General features: G+C 38.7%; 1 protein-coding gene across 5 annotated transcripts in view; it reads left to right on the top strand.

Moving 5' to 3' along the window:
• RUFY2 (RUN and FYVE domain containing 2) overlaps positions 1-15720 on the top strand; it is a 54688-nt gene that overhangs the window by 34016 nt on the left and 4952 nt on the right. For all 5 annotated transcript variants that reach the window (XR_004346269.1, XM_032608805.1, XM_032608808.1 and 2 more), the window contains 3 exons: positions 7384-7513; positions 7819-7913; positions 12334-12382. Coding sequence is in view for 4 of the 5 variants with exons in the window: in XM_032608805.1 (XP_032464696.1) it covers positions 7384-7513; positions 7819-7913; positions 12334-12382 (274 nt within the window). In the remaining variant the exon portion in view is untranslated. The remainder of the gene's footprint in view (positions 1-7383; positions 7514-7818; positions 7914-12333; positions 12383-15720) is intronic.

Below are 15720 nucleotides of genomic sequence, written 5' to 3'. Positions count from 1 at the left end.
TCACAAGATCACATACCATGTATGATGTGTAACTTGCTAAGCTATCTTTAAATCCATTGAGGTGTTTTTAAGTTCTTTTCTATTCTTGATGATTTTCTGTCTAGTAGTTCTATCAGTTATCAAGAGAGTATTTGTTGAACTATCCCAACTATAATTGTGGATTTGTATATTTCTACTTTTAGTTCTATCAGTTTTTGCTTCTTGTATTCTGAGTTCTGTTGTTTGGTGCCTACACATTTAGGATTGCTGTGTCTTCTTGGTGAATTGACCTTTTTATCATTATATAATGTGGCTTTTGTCTCTGGTAGTTTTATTTGCTCTGAAGTCTATTTTATCTCATATTAACATAGCCACTCCTGCTTTCTTCTGATTAATGTTTTCATGTAAACAAAAGATTAATGTTTACATTTTCTATCTTTTTAATTTCAGCCTAATGTGTATCATTATATTTGAAGTAAGTTTCCTATAGTGCATGTTTTTTATCCATTCTGCCAATCTCTCTTTTAAGGATGTATTTAGCCTATTTACATTTAGTATAATTGTTGATATGTTAAAGCTTAAATCTGCTGTTTTGTGTATTTTCATTCCTCTATTCGATTTTTCGTGTCTTCTCATGGGTTACTTGAACATTATTTAGAATTCCCTTTTGATTTATCTATAGTATTTTTTAGTGTATCTCTTTGTATAGATTTTTTTTTTTTTTTTTTTTTTTTGTATAGATTTTTTAAAGTGTTTACTCTAGACATTGTACCATGTATCTGCAACTTTTCACCACTGGTATCAACATTTTACTATATCGAGGGAAGTGTGGAAGCCTTAACTCCACTTAGGTCTTTTTATGTTCTCTTTTTTACAGTATAATTTGCTTAAATATTTCCTGTATGTAATATTGAGAACCACATCAGACAATGATATAGTTTCTGCTTCAACCATTAAACATAATTTAGAAAACTCTCTATTGTTCTTTCTTCATTCCTGATGCTCCAAGTTTCCTTCTTTGTGTCTGAAGAACTTCATTTAGCCATTCTTCTAAGGTAGGTCTGTTGGCAACAAATTCCCTTAGTTCTCTTTCATCTGAGAATGTCTTGATTTCACCTTATTTCTGAAGGATATTTTCAGAATATCCTTAAAATTCTGAGTTGACGGTTCTTTTCTTTCAGCATTTGAAAAGTGTTTTGCCACTTTCTTTTGGTCTTCATAGTTTTTTTTTTTTTTTTTTGCGGTACGCGGGCCTCTCACTGTTGTGGCCTCTCCCGTTGCGGAACACAGGCTCTGGATGTGCAGGCTCAGCGGCCATGGCTCACGGGCCCAGCCGCTCCGCGGCATGTGGGATATTCCCGGACCGGGGCACGAACCCGTGTCCCCTGCATCGGCAGGCGGACTCTCAACCACTGTGCCACCAGGGAAGCCCTGGTCTTCGTAATTTCTGATGTAAGGTAGACTGTCATTTGAATCATTGTTCCTCTAGTTACCCTCCAGACTCTTTCTTTGGATTTATCCTTTTTTGCCTTTGGTCAGCTTCTTGGGTCATTAGGCTTATCTTTGCCAAATTTGGAAAAATTTCAGCTATTATTTCTTCAGATATTTTTTTTTCAGTTCCACCTGCTTTTCCTCTTCTTCTGGGACTCTGATATCATGAATGTTAGGTCTTTTTTTTTTTAGTAGTCCCATAGGACCCTGACACTATATATTTTTTTTTCGGTCAGTTTTCTTTCTGTTGTTCAGATCGGGCAATCTCTGTTGTTCTGTTTTGAAATTCATTCATTCTTTCCTCATCATCTTCATTCTCCTAATGAGACCATACAGTGAGATTATTTTATTTTTCAGTTCTAAGATTTCCGTTTGACTCTTCTTCCCTTCCAAAATTTCCTTTCTTCCTTTCAAAACTTCCTATTCATGAATTTGTTTCAAGCGTATTCTTTTTTTTTCAGAGGAGTTAAAATATAAACTGTATTTTAAATGATACCCAAGAGTCTAAGTCATTATCTGGGCAGGAGAGGGAATTTCCAGGTAGAGGAAATGACATTTTGGGAGTTTTTTTTTGTTTTGTTTTAATTGAACTATAGGTGATTTACAATATTGTGTTAGTTTCAGGGGTACAGCAAAGTGATTCAGTTATATGTACATCTATATTTTTTTCAGATTATTTTCCCTTATAGGTTATTATAGGTAATTACAAAATATTGAGTATACTTCCCTGTGCTAGGCAGTGGGACCTGTTGGTTATCTATTTTATATATAGTAGTGTGTATATGTTAATCCCAAACTCCCCCCTTTCCCCTCTGGTAACCATAAGTTTGTTTTCTATGTCTGTGGCTCTATTTCTGTTTTGTAAATAAGTTCATTTATCTAATTTTTTTTTAGATTCTACATGTAAGTGATATCATATGATATTTGTCTTTCTCTGTGTGACTTACTTCACTTACTATGATAATCTCTAAGTCCGTCTGTGTTGCTGCAAATGGCATTTTATGGCTGATTGATATTCCATTGTATAAATATAACACATCTTTATTTAGTCATCTGTTGATGAACATTTCGGTTGCTTCCATGTCTTGGCTATTGTAAATAGTGCTGCTGTAAATTGGGGTGCATGTATCTTTTCCAATTACTGTTTTCTGCAGGTATATGCCCAGGAGTGGGATTGCAGGATCGAATGGTAGCTCTATTTTTAGTTGTTTTTTTTTTTTTTTTTTGCGGTACACGGGCCTCTCACTGTTGTGGCCTCTCCTGTTGCGGAGCATAGGCTCCGGACGCGCAGGCTCAGCGGCCATGGCTCACGGGCCTAGCCACTCCGCGTCATGTGAGATCTTCCCGGACTGGGGCATGAACCCGTGTCCCCTGCATCGGCAGGCAGACTCTCAACCACTGCGCCACCAGGGAAACCCTATTTTTAGTTTTTAAAGGAACCTCCATACTGTTCTCCATAGTGGTTTTACCAATTTACATACCCACCAACAGTGTAGGAGGGTTCCTCAAGCATATTCTTAGTTGGTCATGGGAACATTTTTATGGTGGCTGCTTTAAAATTCTTATTAGTTAAATCCAACATCTTGAATTATCTGACATGTTGCCATCTGTTGGTTTTTCCTGGAATCTGTTGATTTTTCCTGGGTCTTGGTATGACAGGTATTCTTCAACTGTATTCTGGACATTTTGGGAACTATGTTATGAGACTGCATCTTACTTAAATCTTATGTTTTAGCAGTCCTCTACTGAAACCACACCAGCAGGGGAACGTGGACACTGACTCTTAATACCAAGTGGGGGTAGAAGCCCAGGACCATCTTGGATGGAATGGAGAAGGGTGCCTAACTAGTGGGCAGGGCTTGAAATCTGTGCTTTCCACTCAGTCTCCATTGACACTGTGGAGAGGGAGAGTGGTGCCTTGTTACCATCAAGTGGGAGTGGAGTCCATGCTTCCCTCTTGGTCTCTGCTGACACCATCCTGGAGGGGAGTGAGAGAGGTATTTCACTAACCCCAGGCCAGGGTAGAAATCTAGGTTCCCCACTTGGCCTTTGCTGACACTGTGGAGAGGGTGAGAAAAGCCTTGTTACTGATGCATAAGAATAAAGGTCCATGCTCTCCATGTGACTTCCACTAATACTGTAGAGGTGGATGGAGAGAGATACCTCATTACTGCTGGGTGGTGGTAAAAAAGTCCAGGCTCCTCACTTGCCTCTTTCTCTGATACTACAACAGTGGGAATTGGGAGAGATGCCTCATTATTGCCAGGTGAGGGTAGCAACTAGGCTCCCCATTTGGCTTTTGCTTACAGTGGTTGGGGTGGGCATGGTTTTTTCCTCTGGTGTTTTTTTTTGGAATAGGGCATTTATCATTGGAAAGGTTTCTATCACGCTAGGCTGCTTCTTCCTAGCTCTTTGGCAGGAGAGAGTAGGCTTTTCTTGGGGCTTTTTTTGTCTGTGCCCATTGCTGTTTGTGGGTTGTGGGCTTCTACATCCAGTCAGAGCTATAAAGAAGGCAAAAAGAAGCCTCAGGGAACTCATCACCATGTTATTCCTTGAATCCTGGCTGGTCTGCTTTCTTCTCTCCCCCTTTCAGGATATTCTTATGTTTGTTTATATATAATGTCTAGGGATTTTAACTGTACTTAGTTGGAGGGATAGGTAGAAATGTGTTTATTCCACCTTGTTCAGAACCGAATTAAGTTCCTTTTATATCTACCACAAAAATAACATTTTGAGAAATTGGTATATAGAATAAGGCTTTAGGCCAGGGGGTATTACCTTGGTTGGAAACTTACATCATTTGTAAATTGTGAAACTAAAACTCACATGCGCCCCCCGCCCCCCCCAAAAAAAACCCACCACTCGGCAAACGAACATTTTCTCTTAATTTTAAGACTTTCACAAAAGCACTTTCAGGACTCCCTTGGCAACAGAAATCACAAAGAACATTTAAGTCATCAAGTTTATTAATGGTGCCAAGGGTTTTGTTGTTTAAGTCCCTGTACCCTGCCAAATGGAAAAATGTGAAAAGTAAGACTGGGACACTTTGCCAGTCAATAGAATACAATCTTGAAACTTCAGTACTCTGTGTTACTGAATGACTTTTCTAGAGTTTGACAAAAGGGTAGGTAAGACAAGTCTGATATTAATTCTACAGTGATGCCTCTATTTGATCCCTGCCCAAAGAATGACCCAAATAATGCTCCAGGGACCTGGTCCTTCCCTGTAGAGCTAACCTACTCAATAGGTCTTGGGTACAGCTGTGGAGAGAAGATGTTTGTCCCTGCTGAAACTGTGAAAGTAATTTCATTTCTCATTGGGTGCCATTTTGGTAGAGCATAAACATGTTAACAATTTGGAGATCAAGGGGATCCCTCAGAAAAATTGGAACTGTTTCTGTAGAAATAGGCAGTTGGGACTTTGTCCAAGAAAAACAAATTCCATTTTTTCACCTAAAATGGAAATAACTTTTTTGGGTTTCTGATTATGAAAATATTACATGCTGTTGACCAAATGTAAGAAAGTATGGAAAAAAGTGAAGAAAATTAAAATGGGATATACCTTTTTTTTTTCTGGCTGCGCTTGTGGCATGAGGAAACCTTAGTTCCCAACCAGGGATCAAACCCAAGCCCCCTGTAGTGGAAGTGCGGTGTCCTAACCACTGGACCGCCAGGGAATTCCCTGGATATACCTTTTTCTAACATTTTGATGAACATTCTTTTTGGGTATGCATAGATATTTTTTGCTTTTTATCAATAGAAAGAGGATCATGCTACATGCTCTTTAGTATCTTGTTTATTGAATTTACTACATTATGGACATTGTATCATATCAGTTACTATAGGTCTACACTATTGTATCTCAGTTAACCTAAAGGAATCATTTAGCCTGAAAAATTGTGCTTTATTGTTTGAATTTGCATATCTTTGATTACTAGTAATAGCCTTTTGTATTTCTTTATTTTGTGAATTGCCAGTTCGTAGCCTCTAGTTTTTCCTCTGTGGTGTTCAGCTTTTTAATATTTATTTATATAAGAGCTCTTTATGTGTTTATTGTGGGTTTTTCACATACAGTGAAAATGTTTTCTAAGTTTATAGTTTTTTTGTGTGTGTTTTTAAAAAATTAATTTATTTTTGGCCGCATTGGGTCTTAGTTGCTGCTCACGGGCTTTCTCTAGTTGTGGCTAGTGGGGGCTACTCCTCTTTGCGGTGCGGGGTCTTCTCATTGCGGTGGCTTCTCTTGTTGTGGAGCACGGGCTATAGGCATGCAGGCTTCAGTAGTTGTGGCTCGTGGGGTCTAGAGCACAGGCTCAGTAGTTGTGGCATACGGGCTTAGTTGCTCCACAGCATGTGGGATCTTCCCGGACCGGGGCACGAACCCGTGTCCCCTGCATCAACAGGTGGACTCTCTACCACTGCGCCACCAGGGAAGCCCCTATAGTTTGTTTGTTCGTTTGTTTGTTTGTTTATTTATTTATATCTTTTTTTTGCAGTACGCGGGCGTCTCACTGTTGTGGCCTCTCCCGTTGCGGAGCACAGGCTCCGGACGCGCAGGCTCAGCGGCCATGGCTCACGGGCCCAGCTGCTCCATGGCCCATGGGATCTTCCTGGACCGGGGCACGAACCCACGTCCCCTGCATCGGCAGGCGGACTCTCAACCACTGTGCCACCAGGGAAGCCCTATTTTTAAACTTTGTTCATAGTGGTTTTTTTCATTTAGACGTTTTACATTTTTATATAGTTCTTTTTTCCCTTTATGGTTTCTGCCCTTCGTGGTCAACATGTATTTTGACAATATATTTTAAATAACTTAAAAACAAAATTTTTCCTTTGCTTTTTCTCTCAGTTTTTTCTGATTCTGGATGATGCGGCCACTCAACAATGCACTCACTCTGTACTTTGCTTACTTCAGTGTTAGTAGCATATACCTGTCCCTCTGTATCCCTTTTAAATTTGTGGTGAAATGGTATTTATCAACAATTTGTAAATTCCATTTTGAGGTATCTTGTCTCTTCAACCTTAATTATAAAATCTAAAATTGCTTCACTGAAAATAATTTGGCTGTAGATGGAAATGCTAACTTTATGAGGAAACAAAAGTAATATTAACACAAAAAAATAATATAATGTAATACGGTGATATTCTCAATATTATGACATAACATTATAATTAAAAATGTATAGTATTAGGAACTATGGCATTATTAGTATATACCTCACCTGTTACAACTACTTATGAGCAATAATTATTGGAATTATTTTGGGGGGGTTTCCTAAAATGTAAGAATTTGACTACTTTTGTTTTTCCAGCTAGCACCTGTTGTTTGAATGGTGAAATAGAGCTTTCAAATGTGAACTGGCATTTTCAGACAGTGTGAATTTTCCTCTAGTGTCTCCCTGGTTTTAGCTCTGTACTGTAATGGGTCAGCTTCCAACAGTAATCTGCAAAGTAGCACTTGGCACCAGGGCTGATTTTTCTGTTTCTGATGTTGAATTGCTTTTGTGGTTGCTGTAATCCTTGTATCAGAATAATACTTTTCATTAGTTTGTGGTAAAAATTTTCTCATGGTCCAGAACATGGTTCCATTTCTAAGATATAACCAGTCTTTATAGTATGGTGTGCCCTTCCACGCATTTTCCATGCTTATACAGCATTTATGTATACAGAGTTAATAAATGACAAATTGTCATTTAGCAGGAGGTTTTTGTGATTGACAAATTAACTGAGACTTTGAGATCTGAAAACCCTGTGCTACTGAACTTGTTTTCTAAAAAATATTTGTGAAAGAAACTACCTGAAGAATTGCATTACAAAGGTGAAAGTAATCAACCAAAGAGATGCTGTTAATGAAGAATACATACAACCGTCATGTGAGAAACAACACTGAACTTCTCTGTATTATTTGTCATTCAAGGGTGCAACTGGAAACCGATCTGAAGATTGAGAAGGAATGGAGGCAAACTTTGCAAGAAGATCTTCAAAAGGAGAAAGACACCTTATCTCATCTTAGAAATGAGACCCAACAAATCATTAGTCTTAAAAAAGTAAATAATGGTGGTAAAACTTAAAAAATTCTATCTTGATGACAGTTAAGTTATTTAAAAAGAGGATCAAATAATAATTTACTTTTATACCAAGGAAACAGAGTATACTGGTCATCTTTAAAAATATCAGTAAGGAGATTAAATGAATGGAAAATAGCTGATAGTTGATAGAGCAGCTTTTTTTTTTTTAGAGCAGCTATTTTTTATGAAAAGCTGAAGGATACATTCCTATCCTTTAATTGTATGTATGCAGTGTCTAGTTTGTTTCTTTTAAATTGCATTTTCTGTCTTTTATTGTTTTGAAGGAGTTCCTTCACCTCCAGGATGAAAATCACCAGTTGAAAAAAATATATCACGAACAGGAGCAAGCTCTTCAAGAACTTGGCAACAAACTTAGCGAGTAATTTCTCTTTTTTCCTCCAACTAAGTAGTCATTGACCCTTATTAAGTTATGAGTGTGCCAAACCAAGTAGACAGAAGAGTTTAAATATAAAATAGAAAGATATGAACTATTAAAAACAAAGCCAAAAAAAAAAAAAAAACAAAGCCAAACAGCAACTTTAAAGATTAACAAATAAGGGTGTGGATTGGAGAGATTTTTTTTAAAGTTCATTTTAGTAAGTGTTAGCTCTAAACATTTTCCAGTAGATGAAATCTAAGACTCTTGTTTAATTTCTTCCAATCAGAGAATTCAGAAGTTCATTTAATATATTTTTCTCAGAACAAAAGTCAAATTTTCAAAATATATGGAGAGAACTTTTTCAGACTGTTCTGAGAAGGAGCCAGCATTGTGAAAAGTGAATAGTATTTGATGTTGTCTGGAGTTGAGGCTTGACTTCATGCATTGTGGGTGGTTCTGTCACAATGAAGTGTTACTGGGTTTATATGAAGACAAGAAGGAGAAATGGCGTTCTGTCTTTCTCACATTTTCCTCCTTATTCCACATGGTCTGTGTTTTGGATTAGCTTCATCTTTGTGCCCTGATTGAACATATTGTCAACTATCTAGGGTAAACTCTGGAGTGTTTAATTTAGTATTGAATGTACCACTGTCACATTAAAAAAAAATAGTGTCATTTTTTTTTAATACAAACAAGTAAAAGAAAGCCACAATGACCCATAAGCCTATCACCTATATAAATCCCTTTGATGTTTTATATGGTTAGAAAATTCAGAGAGCACCAAAAGGGGACTTCCCTGGCAGTCCAGTGGTTAAGACACTGCGCTTCCACTGCAGGGCACGTGGGTTCCATCCCTGGTCAGGGAATTAAGATCCCGCGTGCCATGTGCAGCACGGCCAAAAAAAGACAAAGAGCACCAAAAGGTATAAAATAAACAGTTGCCTCCCTCCTCCCAAGTATCAATCCCCAAAGTTAGCTAACCTCAGAACAAATCCATATATGAGGATTTCATTATATATATGGATATGATTAGCTATATATATATGTCATATATATCTTTTGTAATCATTAAACTGAATAGAAATACTGGAATGGAGACTTAATTGCTAAAGTTGGGATTCCATTAGGAAGTCTTGAGAGTGATTACCAAGGGCATAGTAAAGAGTAGTGTCCTGGGACTTCCCTGGTAGTCCAGTGGTTAAGACTGTGTGCTTCCAATGCAGGGGACGCCAGTACGATCCCTCGTCAGGGAACTAATATCCCACATGCTGTGAGGCTCAGCCGAGAAAAGAGTAGTTCCCTAAAACCACAAAAGGAAATACCAGCTCTCAAAAAGATAAAGATGTTTTTGTTTCTACAAAGAACAATTTGCATTGTGATTTCAATAAGCAAGATTTTTATTCTAATCTGGCATCCATTCATTGATCATTTTGAGCCAGACCAGGTGCTGATTTTCCATGTATTCATCCGACACATACTATGTGCCAGGCACTATTCTAAGTGCTAGGGACTCAACAGTGAACAATCCCCACAACAAAAAATATATTTACATTTATTTAAGATCATAAAGGTTTAATATGAAAACAGGTTAGAATAGTAAAATAAGGAATGTGTATTACTTTTCACCCATCTCCCACTCAATACTAGAGACTTTATAGTTGTATTAGAGGCATGATCACTTAGATGTCCAGATAGCTGAATTCAGAATTTCGTTGTTTTCCTTTTATTCTGGTTCATTGATTCTCAAATTATAGTTTTGTTTTTTTGTGGTTTTTTTGCTGTACGTGGGCCTCTTACCGCCGCAGCCCCTCCTGCTGCGGAGCACGGGCTCCGGACGCGCAGGCCCACCGGCCACAGCCCATGGGCCCAGCCGCTCTGCGGCATGCGGGATCCCCCCGGACCTGGGCACAAACCCGCCTCCCCCGCATCGGCAGGCGGACTCCCAACCACTGCGCCACCAGGGAAGCCCCTCAAGGGTTTTTTTGACTACTAAATTTTTCCCTTGTATACTGACTGCATACCTAATCCCTGTGTAACGGCACTGTATGCATGTTCTTTTGAAGTTTGCTGGTTTGTGTGTGTGTGTGGTAGGATTTTTTTGCTTTTTTCTACTTTACTTAAGAATATGAGTTAAAAAAAAAGAATGGGGCTTCCCTGGTGGCACAGTGGTTGGGAGTCCGCCTGCCGATGCAGGGGACACGGGTTCCTGCCCCGGTCCGGGAGGATCCCACATGCCGCGGAGCGGCTGGGCCCGTGAGCCATGGCCGCTGAGCCTGCGCGTCCGGAGCCTGTGCTTCGCGGTGGGAGGGGCCGCGGCGGTGAGAGGCCCGTGTACCGCCCAAAGAAAAAAAAAAAAAAGAATAAAAAAGAAATTACCAGGACTCTTCCAAATGTAGTACTCTGTAAATGCTATTCTTTCCATATAAAGAAACTTACAGATTTTTTTTCCTCAAAGGAGGGGTTTCAGGATTATCAGAGGCTTGTATAATTTATGGATGTTTTCCTATAGTGTCATAATTGTATCACATTTATTACATTCTCATGTTTTATTTTGACCCTTCTCTATGCTGTTTTTATTCTGTGGAAATATTTTCACAAACAAATACATATTTCTAAATAGAATTTAATTAAAATTAATAATATAGACATCTGTTCCTTGTCTGGGACAAGGAAAAGTTGTTCTTGTACATTGTGTTTAGTGGAACTGTAACTGATACTCTTTTTCTTTAGGTACTTTGGCAATTCTTATCAGAAGGGGGCAAGCTTTTTAGAGTCCATATTTATGAATAGAGGCATTTTAACCAGAAATATATCAATACCAGTAAATTTTCATATAGAAAGTATTTCTGTAGTGAATGCCATTAAGTAAGCTCTTTTATTCCATACTTAGTTTTTCTATATAGCAGTTACTGTTTTGGCCAAAATTCCCACCAGCATCAATTTTCCTTGGATACATTTTGTAGATCTGAATTCAGCCAAGAAAATTTGATTACTCTGTTAATATTTTTATACTGTGTAATTTTACATTGATTATTCCCACTGTAAGAGTCATTATGCACCAGATAAAAGACTAACACTTTGTTTTTATGTCTTGGAACACAGCATTTGTAGGGCAAAGCAAGTTTCCTAATGTTCTGCTTCAGTAGCAGAGACTTTAGTATTTTATGTACCTTTTGATCCAGTAATTACATTTCTAAGTTGTTATCCTAAGAAAAATAATACAAATGTTTTGGTCATTTCAACTTTAATGAACAATTTTGTGGCAAAAAAACTTGAAACAAGTTGAAAGTTCAGCACTGGATAATTATATAAACTACATACTTCATATTCTTTTTCATGGTATACCATGTAACCATTTAATATAATGATGTGGCAGATAGTTAATAACAAGTCAGTAGCTCTAAGCCTTTCAGGATATATTGTTAAGTCATGTGGGAAACTGTAAATAATTTTCCATTTGAAATACACATACTCATTGATATTTAGAGATTATCATCTCTGGGTAGTGGGATCACAGATAATTATTGTTATTTATAGTCTGTATGTTAATATGTATTTTCAAAAGGTGAAAAACTATCACAATTATATCTTCCTTAATATTTCCACTCTCACTTACCACTCTTTTGCATCTGCTAGAGAAATAGTGTTCATAATGGTTAACCTGTCGGCTTTGGGGTCTCAGAGGACCAGGGTTTGAATTGTGGCTTCCCCAGTTACCACCTAAACTTCAGCAGGCCTCACTTTTTTCATCTTGATAAGTGTTTTTGAAGACTAAATGACATTATGCATGCAAAGTTTATAGCATAATGTCTGGTACATCATAAGGCTACAGTAAATAATAGCTGTCATTAGTAGTCATAACCACATGAAAACACCAATATGCTTTTTTTTTTTTAATTTATAAATTTATTTATTTATTTTTGGCTGTGTTGGGTCTTCGTTGCTGTGTGCAGGCTTTCTCTAGTTGTGGTGAGCGGGGGCTACTCTTTGTTGCGGTGCCCAGGCTTCTCGTTGCAGTGGCTTCTCTTGTTGCGGAGCACAGGCTCTAGGTGCGCAGGCTCAGTAGTTGTGGCTCACGGGCTTAGTTGCTCCACGGCATGTGGGATCTTCCTGGACCAGGGCTCAAACCCATGTCCCCTGCATTGGCAGGCTGATTCTTAACCACTGCGTTACCAGGGAAGCCCAATATTGTTTCTTTAAAAAAGCAAATTTTAAATCTCAAAACTATTTTTGCTTTAGGACATTTTGGAAATATAGGAAAATATTAAATATAATCCCACTAGCCAAAGAAGGTCATTAGAATAATATAGTATATACAATTTTATATCCTATGAAAATTCAATACCTTTCTAATGAATTACTAGACGGTCTATATTTTAAAATGTGTACTGAAATTTGGACCTATTTATAATCTTTTTAGATCAAAACTTAAAATAGAAGATATAAAAGAAGCCAACAAAGCATTGCAGGTGAGTGTAAGTATTTTCCTCAAGTAGGAAGGTATGGATATATGTGAAAGTCTCCAGTAAAGGTAAGGCCCTGTGTACTATTATTGAATCCTGGGATATATAGAAGCAGAAGCAGTGAATGGGGAGCTTGTAGGATGGGGTCCATCTCTTCCCTATACCTTTAGAACACATTATTAAAATTCCTCATGTTGGAAATGACCTTGGAAATAATTTTGTCCACTTTCCTACAAAGTGTGGTAAGATAGAGTGAAATTGCATTTGAATTTGATAATCCTTAAATTCCTGTGCTAGTCTATTACTAGTTTTTGACCTTCATCAAGTCAAATATCCCCATGGAGTCTCAGTTTTCTCTTCTGAAATTGGCTTATGATTTTGCATAGGGTTGCTTTGAATATTGAGTAAGTTAATGTATATGATAGTGATTTGGTACAATTTATTAGTATATGGTTCTGAATGTATCTGGATGCAAGAATCTCTTTACAACAGAGGAGAAAATACAGTCCCTGTGTGAGTACTTCAGTGGCAGATGGCTTCCTACTACACAAGCTACCCATTTGGTTTATCAAAGTGTTACATGAAAGTAATTTAAAAAGTCAAATTGTACTAGGAAAACTTAAAAAAAAAACAAAACGGAAGCAGTCTCTTGTTTTCACCCTCTTGTCCCTTATCCACCCCAGCTCCTGCCACCAGAAGGAGGCTACTTTTAATTCCTTTAGTTGTTTCTTCTGGTATTTATTCCCCTATTTCTTAAGTACTATTTAGACCTATCTGTTGCCTCATTAGCATGGTGGATGAGGAGTTTTGTTCAGTCTCACCCTGGTCTGTCTTCTCTTCACTGCCCTCCCAGTATAATTAAGAAAAAGTTTTTGTGACATTTATTTACTGTGTATTCTTTATTATGACTATTTAAATATTGTTCCTTGCCGGACCAGGTAGTATATTGTAATTATATTTTCTTTCTTGAACTACTTTTTATTTCCTCTGGAGTTAATATTTACTCTCCCCCTACCCGCCCCTTTAAGTTTTGTTATATTTGAGCATCAGCGTTTTCTTATACTTTCAAACAATTCTGTAAAGTGCTTCTTGATAAAAGGTTTTCACATAGTAATATGAGTCGGGTAACTGGTTAATTTTCTTTTTCCGTCGGAGTCATCCCTTCTGGAGTCTTTTTCTTTACCGCTCCTGTCTGGTCTGGTCACTCTTTTTCTTTTTTTTTTTTTTTTTTAATAAATTTATTTTATTTATTTATTTTTGGCTGCGTTCGGTCTTCGTTGCTGCGCGTGGGCTTTCTCTAGTTGCGGCTAGTGGGGGCTACTCTTTGTTGCAGTGTGTAGGCTTCTTTTTGCGGTGGCTTCTCTCGTGGAGCACGGGCTCTAGGCGTGCAGGCTTCAGTAGTTGTGGCGCACAGGCTTAGTTGTTCCGCGGCATGTGGGATCTTCCTGGACCAGGGATTGAACCCGTGTCCCCTGAATTGGCAGACAAATTCTTAACCACTGTGCCACTAAGGAAGTCCCTGGTCTGGTCACTCTTGTCTTGGCATTTCCCTTTGCTGCCATTCATTCTTTCAACTGTTTTGGGGTGTTTTTTTTTGGCCACATCACACGGCTTGTGGGATTTTAGTTCCCTGACCAGGGATTGAACCCTGGCCCTCTGCAGTGAGAGCGTGGAGTCCTAACCACTGGACTGCCAGGGAATCCCCACTGGGCAGTGCTTCCTTTAATAGCCTCCTAGGAAATGGTGAATGGAGATAAAGATTTTATGAATCTGTATGCCTTTATTCTGCTTTCACACTTTTTTTAGGAGATACGTAGGGATGTCTGCCCAACTGTCACTTTTTAAACTCTGTAAGATTTTTTCACTGTTAAATATATATCATATATGCAAAAGAGGACACATATAGTATAACTTAAAAACACTGGCACAGGGCTTCCCTGGTGGCACAGTGGTTGAGAGTCCATCTGCCGATGCAGGGGACACGGGTTTGTGCCCCAGTCCGGGAAGATCCCACATGCTGCGGAGTGGCTGGGCCCATGAGCCATGGCCGCTGAGCCTGCGCGTCCGGAGCCTGTGCTCTGCAACGGGAGAAGCCACAACAGTGAGAGGCCCGTGTACCGCAACAACAAAAAAAACACTGGCGTACTCTGTTTTAGCTTATAATAGAACATGTGTGCTCCCTGATTGCATTCCCCTCCCTGTAGTAACAGTCCTCTATTATGTTGTTTTTCTTATAGTTTTATCATTCATGTCTAGCTTTAACAAAATATTATCCAGATTTCCCTGTTTTTATATGTATGAAAATGGATTTATATTTGACTTTGTCTTTTTTTTTTGGTCCTTGCTATTGTCCAGTTGATGGGTCTGGAACAGCTGTCCTACAGTTTCTCACATTTCAGATTTTATCTGATTGCTTGTTCATAGTAGTCTTAAATTTGTTACTCTAGCCCCTTATTTAAGCCTGTAAACTGGAAATTAAATCTAAAGGCTTGGTTGAATTCAGGTTCAGCCTTCTGTGAGACTTTTTTATTTCTGCTACCATATTTTTAATATTCAGCAGGCTCTTTTTTTAAATTTATTTTTGGCTCTGTTGGGTCTTCGTTGCTGTGTGCGGGCTTTCTCTAGTTGCGGCAAGCGGGGGCTACTCTTAGTTGTGGTGCGCAGGCTTATTGTGGTGGCTTGTCTTGTTGCAGAGCACGGGCTCTAGGCGCACACGGGCTTCAGTAGCTGTGACTCGCGGGCTCTAGAGTGCAGGCTCAGTAGTTGTGGCACACAGGCTTAGTTGCTCCGCAGCATGTGGGATCTTCCCGGACCAGGGATCGAACCCGTGTCCCCTGCATTGGTAGGTGGACTCTTAACCACTGTGCCACCAGGGGAGTCCCTCAGCAGGCTTTTATTCGCTCAGTTTTCCTTTTTAAAATAGCATCCTGTTATTTTATCTCTGAGGATATTCATGATAGTTTCTTTAAAGTTTTATTTTGCTACTTCCATTCTGTTTCTTCTGAATTCCATTCTTGGGTTTGTTCTTTGGTTGGAGTACCTCATGCCCCAATCTTTCCTCAAATGTTGGATAATCTCCCAATTTCGATAAAAGGCACAAAAAAAAAAATCTTGAAAGCCCTGTGTGTGTTGGTTAGGTGGATGGGGATGGGTTGTAATAGACTGGTAGGCCTCAAGCATAGAAAAATCTGTTAACTTCCGAACTGATGGGTATCCTTTCTCAATGTTAGTACCTACAAGACTTCTCTCTGGGGCAGTTGACTTTCTCTAGAGAAGGATCCTCTAATATCCTGTTAGGAGGGTTTAAGCTGTGTGGCTGACATTCTGGAACTGGGCAGAGAAAA

The sequence above is a fragment of the Phocoena sinus genome, chromosome 16 (assembly GCF_008692025.1).
Source record: "Phocoena sinus isolate mPhoSin1 chromosome 16, mPhoSin1.pri, whole genome shotgun sequence".
Lineage (NCBI taxonomy): Eukaryota > Metazoa > Chordata > Mammalia > Artiodactyla > Phocoenidae > Phocoena > Phocoena sinus.
The sequence above is the reverse complement of the archived record's forward strand: the minus strand, read 5'-3'. Positions and strand labels throughout refer to the sequence as shown.